This window comes from Pleurodeles waltl, chromosome 7 (assembly GCF_031143425.1).
Source record: "Pleurodeles waltl isolate 20211129_DDA chromosome 7, aPleWal1.hap1.20221129, whole genome shotgun sequence".
Lineage (NCBI taxonomy): Eukaryota > Metazoa > Chordata > Amphibia > Caudata > Salamandridae > Pleurodeles > Pleurodeles waltl.
The window spans coordinates 1,344,951,869-1,344,964,447 of NC_090446.1; the positions used below are offsets into that span (position 1 = coordinate 1,344,951,869).

The 12,579-nt window shown below is 43.5% G+C and overlaps 1 protein-coding gene across 2 annotated transcripts in view; it reads right to left on the minus strand.

Moving 5' to 3' along the window:
- Positions 1–6,793: 6,793 nt before the first annotated feature.
- Positions 6,794–12,579, minus strand: part of EPS8L1 (EPS8 signaling adaptor L1) — a 159,001-nt gene continuing 153,215 nt past the window's right edge. For both annotated transcript variants that reach the window (XM_069200742.1, XM_069200741.1), the window contains 3 exons: positions 11,255–11,435; positions 10,350–10,482; positions 6,794–8,904 (listed from right to left, as the gene is read on the minus strand). In XM_069200742.1, coding sequence (XP_069056843.1) covers positions 8,818–8,904; positions 10,350–10,482; positions 11,255–11,435 — 401 coding nt within the window. In that variant the 3' untranslated portion in view covers positions 6,794–8,817. The remainder of the gene's footprint in view (positions 8,905–10,349; positions 10,483–11,254; positions 11,436–12,579) is intronic.

Genomic DNA, 12,579 nt, shown 5'->3' on the forward strand with positions numbered 1-12,579 from the left:
AATGTGCTTTGCAGGATAGTGTCAACATTTTTTACGCTAATCCTGCAAAGCTCCAAAGTAGCGTCAAAAGTTTTGTTGCTAGTTCCCTAACTACTGCCATGGTGTGCTGTATCTTAGATAGGGGTGGTGCTAAAGGGCGCAAGAAAAGGGGCGCCGTACTGGGCACAGCACCACGTTTCTTAAATCTGGCCCTTACTGTGATACAGCTGTAGGTGTGTCCCATGGTGCAGAGTGGGACAGTGTGCACTAACCATGATACAGCTCCTCTTGTTATGTTGACATTACAACATATGGAAAGGTTAGCTGTGACATTAGTAGTTAGAATATTTATGTTTAGTTGAGAGAAAAGGTAATAAAACTTTAGCCTAAGGTAACAGATACCACGGAACACCAATAACCATTTTCCAATGATAGCTAGATTGATAACCACAACTGAAATTTTTTCAGAAGTTGCCAAAAACACATACTCTGCATGTGAAGGGGCAACACTCCTTGTATGGACAGGTTTTCCAATACTAGACTTTTGAACAACTAGAAGGAAAGCAAGACAGCAACCAGAATGCGTTTTGTCGTAACTTGAAATCCCAGAAATAGAAACGGTACCCTTGATGACATGGAGTGGAGTGGCCACTTTACATATGACAGCATCTGGATCAGAAACCGTTTGTAAATGGCCAACTTGAAAGGGAAAGTGGGTGACTCAAGGTTGGGGGGTGAGTATGTCTCGAATTCAGGTATTGTGGGAGGTACATTGTGACCCCCAGAACAGTTGTGCATGGCCTTGGGCTGTGTGCTATGGTGACCATTGCAGACCAGGTCATTGTGGTGACGGTCTCAAGTTCTGAACTTTTCACTTACAAAATGTTGATTTCTGGTGTGTTAGTCTAATTAGTTCAATTGAAATAAAACAAGACTACAACACCCAGGATAGTACACAAAAGGCCAGGCTTGGAAACAGTGTCCTTATTGACCTGGAGGAAGGTGTTTACCCTCGTTTTCACAGTTGCTCTGGAAATGGGCTGTAGCCTTTGGCTATGTCCTGTTTCCAGATCTGATAGTACCATAACCGGCCCATGTTCATTAAAGCTAAAGCCAATAATGCTTCAGGCCTTCAACAGACCAAAAGATAAGTGGGGGGTGGTGGTGTGTGTGTGTCGAAACGTGTCATGGCTCCGAGAGTTGTTCTTTGTTTGGAATACATTTAGTTGGAACTGCTGTAACCTTGGAGTGGCCTGTCTTCTTTGGCACTATTCGGAGAACATTTTGAATTGAAGTGTGGTGGATTGAGGTGGCCAGAAAACCACAAAGGCAGGCCCCATACACCATGTTTGAATGTTTTAATGCTGGATTGCTTCCGTTTGGATATATACCCAAGCAGAATATATTTTGCATATATAGACAAAAAACAAAGGTTAAAGGAACGTCATAGTTAGGTGAAAATGTCAGTTAAAACATACTATTTTAATCTCACAAAACCACAAAACCACTGAAATTCACCAGTTATAGTTATTTCAAGTAACTATAACTCTGCCCTAAAGTAAATATAACCCGCCCTTCACCATGCACTGTAACTATAACTGGTGAATTTCAGGGGTTTTGTTTGTTTAAAATAGCATGTTTTAATTCACATTTTCATCTAACTATAATGTCTCTTTAACTTTTGTTGTTTTTCAATGAATTTCTCAAGATTTTTTGAATACCTAACTAAAACTGTCACTTCACCCCTTGTTTTTTTCAGTGAATTTTTATGTTTTTTAAATGTTGAGGGCCTGATTACAACTTTGGTGGTCCCACCACGGGACTGCCAAAGCCGCAGGGAGGACGCCACTGCAATTACGTTGACTTTTCCTGGAGCGCATTACAATGCTCCTGCCGGGCTGACCGGTGGGAACGGTGTATTACATCCTTAAGGGAGCCGAGACCAATATCGTAGTACTCCTGCATCTTTGGAATGCACACTGCAAAGCAGACAGTGTGCATTCCGAAGGTGCTGGCCATGGGAGCCCCTGCACTGCCCAGGCCATGCCCTGTGTACCCCTGCACTGGCTTTCTGTCAGCCTTTTGATGGTGGGGAAAGGCTGGCAGAAAGTGGGGTTGTAATCAGCCAAATGGCACTGAGTTCAGTGCTGCCGTGGCTAGTTACAACTCCGGCTGCCATCACCACATTGGGAACCATGTTACCAGCGAGGATGGCGGACCCCTAGTGGGTCCACCCACCAGGGTCGTAATGTGGTGGTCAGACCGCCACAATTGTGGCAGCATTACCGTCATTGCGAGGCTGGCTGTCCTGGGACTGCCAGCCTCGTAATGAGGCCCAAAGTAAGATGCACATTGCCATGAGTGGTGTGGGGTTGGATGCAGGGCCTGGATAGGGCCAGGCCATGTGCCCAACCCCCACAGAAGCCTTTCGTTGTGTGCAGTGTGGGGATGGGTGTAGGACCTGGCCGGGGGGTTTTCACCCCCCTTTTAAAACTTTTTTTTGTTGGTGCTGCACCAGATCTGCGGATCCACCACAAGTCTCCAGGGGCCATGCTAAATCCACAGACCCACAGAACAGCAGAATTTCAATTAGATTTTTTTTTAAATACAGAGGGGATTCCTCTGGGGTGCCTCCACATGGCCGAGAGGGGTCAGGGTAACATTACCCTGTCCCCTTTTTAAAATCAATTCTATGACTTGAGGATTGAGTCTCAAGATGGTGGCTGCATCATTTTCCTAAGGTGGGTGACAGCCAATGGGGCCCTCGCTCAGACTTGCAGAACCATGGGTCCATCACAAATAGTTATGATAAATCATAGCACGGCTGGATCCCCTGATCTAGCCGTGATGGATCTGTGAATAGTCCATAGTGTGAAATGTAGATGGTTTTTTAACCTTAATTTTTCAAAAACTACTGAACAAGTTTACATCACATCACAAAAAGTACACTTTCTGGACCAAGGTGCAGCTTTCTGCCAAATTTGGTGTAATTCCTTTCATAACACACACCAAATAGGGTATAGAGGAGCCACTCCTTATCCATCTTCCCAGATACTGACATTAACATACATGAAATAGGACAAGGAGGAGAAGCAGATACCTCATATTACTCATCAAGATTCCGCCCTAGTGGGAAAACATGTTGAGTCCCACACATCCTTTTGTCAAATAATCTACAAAATCAGGCACGGGGTGATGATAGAGGGATCCAATGTCCTGATGAAGGCTGTCAGGCCTATAAGGACAGAGTGGAAAGGCCTAAACATGTTGACACAATAGCAGAAGATAGGGGTGAATGGGTGATAATTACCCAGTGTCAGCATCATTATAGAAGGTTTTTAACCCTATCCATAGGTCCCATGAATAATATGATTAGGTTACCCATGAGATAGTTTTAATGTATATATGTTCTGTGGAGATGATCCCTAGGTTTATGTTGTGTATTGTCTAAACCCCTCCCTTGTTTGCTCCATCCCTAATGCTGGCTATCACTGGGATGTAGAAGCCATAGCCCGATGATGAAGCATGCCACAATGAGTGTGTGAGGGCATTTTTAAGAATACAGGGGCATATTTATACTCCGTTTGCGCCGGAATTGCGTCGTTTTTTTTTACGCAATTTCGATGCAAAACTAACTCCATATTTATACTTTGGCGTTAGACGCGTCTAGCGCCAAAGTCCATGGAGTTAGCGTCATTTTTTAGCGTGGACACCTACTTTGCGTTAATTATATGCAAGGTAGGCGTTCCCGTCTAAAAAATCGACTCCGAGGCAAGTGCGTCGGATTTATACTCCCGGGCAAAAATCACGCCCAGGAGTGGGCAGGTCAAAAAAAAAGACGTACACCGCTTTTGCGCCGTTTTTTAGCGCCTGCAAAAGGCAGGCGTTAAGGGACCTGTGGGCTCTGAAGGAGCCCAGAGGTGCCCTCCCATGCCCCCAGGGACACCCCTTGTCACCCTTGCCCACCCCAGGAGGACACCCAAGGCTGGAGGGACCCATCCCAGGGACATTAAGGTAAGTTCAGGTAAGTGTTTTTTTTTAATTTTTTTGGGTGGCATAGGGGGGCCTGATTTGTGCCCCCCTACATGCCACTATGCCCAATGACCATGCCCAGGGGACAGGAGTCCCCTGGGCATGGCCATTGGGCAAGGGGGCATGACTCCTGTCTTTGCTAAGACAGGAGTCATTTCTATGGGGGTTGGGAGTCGGAAAAAATGGCGCAAATCGGGTTGAGGCGAAAAAATTGCCTCAACCTGACTTGCCCCATTTCTTGACGCCCAAGCTCCATTTTCCCCTACGCCGGCGCTGCCTGGTGTACGTCGTTTTTTTTAACGCACACCAGACGGCGCCGGCGGCTAACGCCGGCTAACGTCATTCAATAAATACGGCGCCCACATGGAGCTTCTGAATGGCGTTAGCCGGCGCTAATTTTTTTGACGCAAAACTGCATTAGCGCAGTTTTGCGTCAAAAAGTATAAATATGGGCCACAGTGTCTTTTCCTACTAGGGCGGAACCTTGATGAGTATTATGAGGTATCTGCTTATCCCCCTTGTCCTATTTTGTGTATATTAGTATTGTTGTTCAATTTTCCTAGGAAAATTGCATGAGAAAAATGTGTTTTGGGACCCCCTCTTTCTCTTGGCCCCTGCTTGATGGTTCACCCAGAAACTTTTCAGGAAGGAGCTGAGGTGGATGAAAAGTTCTTTGGAAAGTTTTGTGAAAATTATTCAAATGGTGCCAAAGTTTTAGGAAAACAAAAAATGCTTTTCCAATGGAAACGTGGTCCTCATCTTAACCTCCCAGTACAAAACAAACCTGGATAAAATATATAGGGCTGGACCAAAATCCACCTTTATATATATATGTGTGCAACATAGACACCAGTGGTGTAACAACAGCCCGAAGACCCCACTGTTTGGGTGGGCCCCGAGCTCCAGGGGTCGCTCTCTGGCACTGTGCATGGTCGTCGGGCCCCTGGTCAGAGTGCTCTGTACTGGGTCCAGAGAGTGGGGACCCACTCCATATATTTTGCAAGGGGGGTGGGGGCACAAGTTCAGTTATGCCATTGATAGATGCTCACCAAAATAATGCATACAACAGAGGCAATGACCTGTGACCACACTCTACAGTATATGTTACATTCATAGGGCAAGAGTTTTCTGTCATACTCTGTAATTGCTATATATATGCCCAGATTTATACTTTTTGCCGCAAAACTGCACAAACGCAGTTTTGCGGCAAAAAGTACAGTGCCGGCTTGTGCCATTCCACAGCACCAGCTGGGCACCATATTAAAGAAATGGCGCAAGCCAGCGCTAAACTTGGGCTAGTGTCTTAAATTAAAAAAGACACCAGCCTGGTGGGGGTGGTGGTAGGGAAGGAGGGGGTTGTGCATCAAAAAATGACGCTAGCCTGGTTAGAGGCAAAAAAATGCCTCTAACCAGACTAGCGCCATTTCCTGGCGCACAACCACCAAAAACATGACTCCTGTCTTAGCCTAGACAGGAGTCAAGCCCACCACCCCAATGGCCCTCACAGGGGACAAATGTCCCTTGGCCATGGCCATTGCACCCTGTGCCATTCAGGGGACCCCAAGTCAGGGCCCCCGATGGAAACAACAAAATAATACTTACATGGACGTGCCTGGGATGGGGGTCCCCCATCCTCCTGTGTCCCTCTGGTGGGGGTGTTCCTGGGGCTTAGGGAGAGCACCTGTGGACCTATTCCATGGTGTTTAACCATGGAAATGGGTCCACAGGTCCCCCAACGCCTGGTCTGACCCAGGCGTTAAATAATGGTGCAAAGCAAACTTTGTACCATTATTTAGCTCCTCCTCCCACCAGTGCGTCATTTTAGCACATGGGGATAAATATAGGGCTATGGGAATAGCACCATATTTTTACATGCAAATGCCTACCTTGCATCTCATTGACGCAAGGTAGGTGCATGCATTCAAAACATGGTGCAAACTCCTATATTATGATGCTAGACGTGTCTAACGTCAAAATATAAATATGGAGTTAGGCTTGCGCCGAATTTGCGTAAAAAACAATGATGCAAATTCGGCGCATCTGAAGTATAAATATGGGGCATAGTGTCGTAAGACATTCATTGTATGGTATCTCATCCAAGCCCTGGCTGTAGCATACAAGGCACAATCGACTACACATATGTATATAGGGGACAAAGTGCATGACCTTGGTGAGTGCTCACTGGCAACTACATATAGAAGAACTTTCAGCAAACGGAGCATGATGTGTGTGTCTTCATTGAGTGGTGTGTTCTATGTGTTTGCTACATATAGGGGCTGACGATGCATTAGCACGTAGCTTACACAGACACTGATCAACTAATTTAAGAGGATTTTTGGGTAGCTATCATACAGTTCCTACAAATGAACTTTTTTCTGGACTCCGTACTGGATATTTATCCCATCGTTTAGTACCTGATCATAGTATACAATTATAAGATCTTATCAACAGGGTTTTCAGTTTATTAGGTTAGGCCAATTGATGCAGCGGGGTAGTGGGCAAAGGGCATGGCCTTCATTCTCGTTCTTTTCTCAGTACCTATGTTCATATTGCTTGTAGGACCTGCCCTTTGGCCATTCTTTGCAATTGTAGGGACAGGGCACGAATTTCGTCCATGTCCTGTGCCCAGTACCATTGATGCCCAGGCCTGCAGCACTGTAAAACTTCCCTGTGCCTACCACACGTGCCTTACCAGCAGTTTATGGTGCGGTGCCTCTAGTATCTGCTCATATTTTTCGAAGGGTGTGAGAAATAAAAGCAAAAATGAACACCAATTACAACATTTTCTTTAACCTTTATCATGGTTATCTTTTAATTTTATTGACCATTTTTCTTTTTAAAATATATAAACTTTCCTATTAGAAAATGCAAACCTCGGACATTGCTGTAAGCAAGCCCCACCCTGCCCCCTACTTTTATGCGGTGTTATAGTCCATAAAATCAACAAAATGCAGAGCTGCTATTAAAAAGCTTTAATTGAAAAAAACAAAAAGCAACATTACAGTCACAGGGAAGCAAACATCACCTGAGGTTTTTAAGGGGAGCCTTAGGCTGGCCGCATTACTCTGCTAAAGATAGACAACAGACAACAAGCTAATTTTGTGTGATATTGTCAGTGGGCTGTGGCTCTGCAAATGTTTCATTTATTCGTGCAAAGAATTTTTAAGCATGAGCACTTTTGAGTTAGACAATAAAAACACCTATAATTAGGCACCGAGGGGTGATCCAGTTTATGGTATGCACTACAAAAATAGTCATTATTAATATTTTTTAATATATGATTATAACTTCTGGGACGTTACCAGTGCCCCACCTATGCAAAAGCCCGTTCAGGTAAATGCAAAGCAATTTCATGGAAATTTCAGAACCTAAGACCTTCATAAGGCGTACAGGCCCAGAGCATAGGTGGAATGGAAATACCAAAAGAAGCTCCCTCCAAAGAAGAAGCAAGCAGCTCAAACATTCAATAAAAGACCTGTTGGAAGAAAGGCAAAGTTTATTAACTTCAGCTCCCACCTCCAGTCCTTGTGATCATTCCCTACGGCAGCAAGAACAAGCATAAGCCTTACCGGAAAATACATACCAATCCTTAGAGAAGGGTTCCTCCAGGAACTTGGAGGGATTAGGGACAGCATGAGGCATGAGAGGCAGGAAGAGGGAATAGGATGAGGGACTAGGGCTAGGATGGAGGACTGGTTGGGGAGGGAATGTGTTTGGAAAACGTATGGTATGTGATATTAGGGGAGCGCGAAGAATAAGGTTGTGGTGGAGGACTGGAAAAAATAAAAATAAAAGTTTTAAACTGGTTAGGACAGGAGAAGGGAGTGGGATAAGAGAACAAGAGTAGGCCAAGGGAATGGGGTGCATAGTGAGAGAGTAGGGTGCCAGCAGGAATTGGCGGGATTGGGAACAGGGAAGGAACAAGGAGAATTGCAGAAGAAGGTTAGAGTGAGGGAGCAGTTGCTGATGGATTAGGAGTTAGGTGAGGGAACAGGGGAGTGGTAAGGTCAAAATAATGGGATTTGGTAACTGGGTGGAATGTGGGAACAGCAGTAGTGACTCAGTCAGCGTGGCACGCGGAGACAGGCAGAGGTAGCGTGAAGAAAAAGCTATGCAGTGAGGATCGTGCATGGCATGAGTGTGCAAAAGTTCCCTAGAAGCCATCCTTTGCATTCAGATGGAAAGGCTAGAAAGCTGATTCCGGGGATAGCTGAGTTCCAGGATGACAGGTGAGCATGACGACACTGCGGGTATGGCACATCAATTCACCGGAGGTTTTTTTTCCCGCCTTCTGAACCCCAGTCTGAGGTAACCCCTTTGCAGATGTGACCAATTTGTCCATTCAATGTCTGGTCCACATCACAAGCTCATCAGTGGGGGCCATGCCAGGTGTCAGTGTCTTCATAGTGGGCCATGTCCCAATATTCTGTGTGCGCCAAAGTGTGCAATGTCTGAATGGCTGCCCACACCGGTCACTTATGCAGCAAAAATGGTTTCATTTGGTCAGAACGGAAAACAGTTTCTGCCTCCCATGCTTACCACTGGCCAGGCGGTGCCACAGCAAACAGCGCAACACGAATAGGAGCAGGATGAACAGTCCATACGGGCCTAGAGACACCCAGGGCTGGCCTCTCCCTCCGCTCACCTTCATTCTTACGTTATGGTATATATTATATATATTATATATCTATATTATAGTTATGTACAAGTCCCTGCAGTGTCCATATAGATATATTCTTTGCAGCATGGTAGATACTCCTAATCATCTTTGGCTTCAGGTTCTCGTGCTCTTATTTGTGTCTCTTTTTAAAAGCTAACTTGTTCAATTTCTTCGTCGACCTTCTTCTTCTGCTTCTCCATCACGGCTTCCAACTCAGAGATTTTTCTTGAGTCCTGCAATATGGTCAGAAAATGGAAAACAAAAGAGTAAAGGCCGCGTGAGAAGCAGGGTTCCTGAGATGGAAACATATAGCGCTTTGCGCACAGCACTGGCTAATGATTTTAAACAATGACTTTTTACAGCCTGAACCTTGAGGTAAGTGCACCATTCAGCCATACCTAAGTGGAGGCCCAGCACCTGCTGCTCTCCAGTTCTACAATGTCTGAGGAAAAGCAGGATTTTTATTTTCTGGAACAGTTTTCTGCTTCTAAAATCTCTAACTAGAACTCTAACAGTGGGCTTCACGTTTGGCTCTATCCCCAGACAGCTCACAGGTGGTCGTTCCTATTCTTTTTGCTGAGGCTCTGTGATCACACACAACGCATCATGGGACTCGGGCTTAGGAGAAACACAACATGGCTGCCATGATAGAATCAGCAAAAGCTCCAGAAAAACATTTTTCCAGGACGGTATTTTTGGATACGTGTGATGAATGTTATGCTTAGTATTGGGTGGATGAACACTAAATAAATGATCTTGAGATCTCTCATTCTAAACACATTTCTGGGGGGCTCAGTCCCAAGAGAACTCCCCAATTTCTTTACTATCTATAAAGCCTTTTTATGAAAATTAGACTTTTTAAGAGCTATGTTTCTGGGCCAAAGATGTAATGCAGTTGGAGACAGTTGCCATGTGGGCATTGCCCTATATCCCATTTGTGTCTGGGTACTAGTTTCTTATCCCATGAATTTCTTACACTCCAGTATATTGTCTCAGGCTGACATTTGTAATTAATCAGGGAAGCTTTACTTGCTTGTTTCCCTGCTCGTATAGAATCCAGGTCATATACAGACGCTCAATAAACCCACTTACCCAGTGATTTCAATAGAGAACATCTGAATATTGGGCAGTCGCGGCTCGCTGCACGTTAAAAGGGCTGAGGAGGTGCGCAGGAGGGGTGGAGACGGGGAGTTTAACCAAAACATTAAATTAAAAAATAAAATAAAATAATAAAATCGTACCTGCTCCGCCACACCGTAGACACTGCAGACAAGCACAGGCTCCCTGGCCTGCCCTGGGGCCAACCTTGATGCTGCTCAGAGCAGTGTTAGGATTGGCTGGAGCACCCAGCCAGGGAGTTTCCAGGCAGACTAGGAGCCTGTGCAGGCTCTCTCCAGCCCGGCAACGCAGTGCAGGCTGGAGACAGCACAGTGCACATGTGTGTTTGGCCAGCTCGAGACTGCCGGCCAAACACACATGCGCTCTGAGGGGAGTGCACAGTGCACTCATTCATTCCCACTGGCCCGCCCCTTTAACAATGAAAGGATAATAAACACAGTTTATTATCCTTTCATTGTCAAAGTTTTGCAGCTGCTGCTGCCGCTCCCGGGGGGGGGGGAGCGCTGTAATTGGGCCCTCCCACTCCTAGTACATGAAGTATAGGACTCTGACACAGTACCTCAAGAAGCGCTTTCTGCACCATGACTTGGCTGTACACACGCGCCCCTTCCTCTGGACTCACTGCCTTGAACTCTTCCTTCTGGAGGGTGAAGAGTTGGGCGCCATTTAGCACACCCAGGGAATTCACCGTCCTAGCAAACAAAATATGACGTTTTAGAGGTATGGAATGTCATTGAAGCTAAGAATGATAGCTGCCAACAGAAACTGCAAAAAGGTATCAGCACACACACAGTGATCAACCAACCAGAGAGCAGCAATACAATTCAAACAATGGCCAATCACAGACACACAGTATGACCAATCAGATGGTTCATTACATTATGAATGAGCAATCAGAGAGTGCACATATACTTCAAAGAATGACCAGTCACGGGACACAAAGTCAAAGAATGACCAATGACAGAACACGATGTACAAAGAATAAACAATGAGAGAATGCATAGTACAAAGAATGGACAGTGGAATACCTCATAGTTCAATTAACGCAGTAAAAAGAATAAAAAATGAAAAAATGCAAACCCGGATTAGACAGTGGCTAACCACTTAGCACGGAGATTAAGAATGTAAAATGTAACGTAGCACAAGGAATAAACAGAATGAACAGAGAGCTTAAACTTACTTCATAGAGAGGCCAATCATACTTCACAGGCAAAGATTGACCAATCTGAGCACTCAGGGAATAAACAATGACCACCTCAGCATACAGTGCAAAACAAATCGACTACTTAGAGCATGTACAGGGCAAGCAATAGCCAGCATGCAGCAAAGAGAAAAAAAGTGTACAATTGGCTGGACACATGAACGTAAGTCGCTAGTCATTGTAGGGAATGTTAACAAGAAGAAGAATGCCTGAAGAACATATGGTGCATCCTCTTAAAGCTTCCCTGATAACCCTCGACTCACAGGGGGTTGAAGCCTTTGGCTTGCAGCCATGCCTTCACATCGCTGGTGCTGGACTCGTCGCTCAGTGTCATGGAGGTGTCCGACGTCCTATTCACCGAAAAGCTCTTCTGGGGAGCTGTGCGGCCATTGGCCAACCTGAGCAGCAGCTCTTCGTTCATGCTGTTCACTTGCTTTGGTTTGGCTACAGGGATCACCGCAGCACATCACAAAGAAAGATGGAAACAGTTAGTAACTCATTACAATATAATCCAAGAACACACAACAGCAGAAACTCGTAGGGGGCTATTCACAAAGGTAACTTACACTTGTGAGTAACTTACACTTGTAATTTACTCCTACACTTATGAGTAGGTTTACTACTTTTGGCTGTTCACAAAATCTGAGGTAAAGCTACTCAAAAGTGTAGATGTACACATCTCTACTCCCTGAAAAAAGGGGTGGAGCTAACTGTAGGAGCGATGTTGCAAGACTCTGCCTTGGAAAATAATGAAAAAAGGCGCTTAAATGAAACCTTTTAAGAAATAATGGAATCATTTAATATTAAGAAAAATATATAAAAATAATACATATTTATGCATTAAAAATTAACCGTATATCATTAAAATATAATTTAACTACTTTTAATTATTATTAAACCACATTTATTAATTATTAATACATAATGTAAATATGTTATCTTTAGGTGGAAATTTATTTTTTAATTTAAACTTCAGAAAAATAATTTGCGTCTAATTTAACATGTTTTAAGTGATTGTGCTGTAGATGTAATGTTTAATATAAACATATTTTTACTGATTTAATAAACTGTTTAATAAACTTTTTTGTTTTCCCTATATTTTATGATAGGGAGATCTCCACTCTGTGGAGACTCCCTATGATCAATATATGGAAAATAAAAAAAAAAAACATATTTAACTAAAAGTAATATGAAATATTTTATGTTACTATTAATAAGGATTATTTGATATGTGTATTTTAAATGCAGCACAACGTACAAAAATGTTACAGCACTAATAACCTAATTTTGAATTAAATGTTTAATTAATTTAAGTATATTAAATAAATAAAAATTATTTTTCGGAAGTTTAAATTAAAATATAAATTTTCACCTAAAAATACAGGTCTTTATTATTGTAATAATAATTATTAAAAGTGATGTACAGAATTAATTAAAGGTAATGTTATAGTAATTTATAAATTCAAAAAAGTTTAGATTGTTTATCATTTAATAATATATATTTTTAGGTTTTATATTAAAATCACATCATATGATTTATAGTTTAACTATTGTAAATAGTTTAATTTTAATGGTGATTTTATTTTAA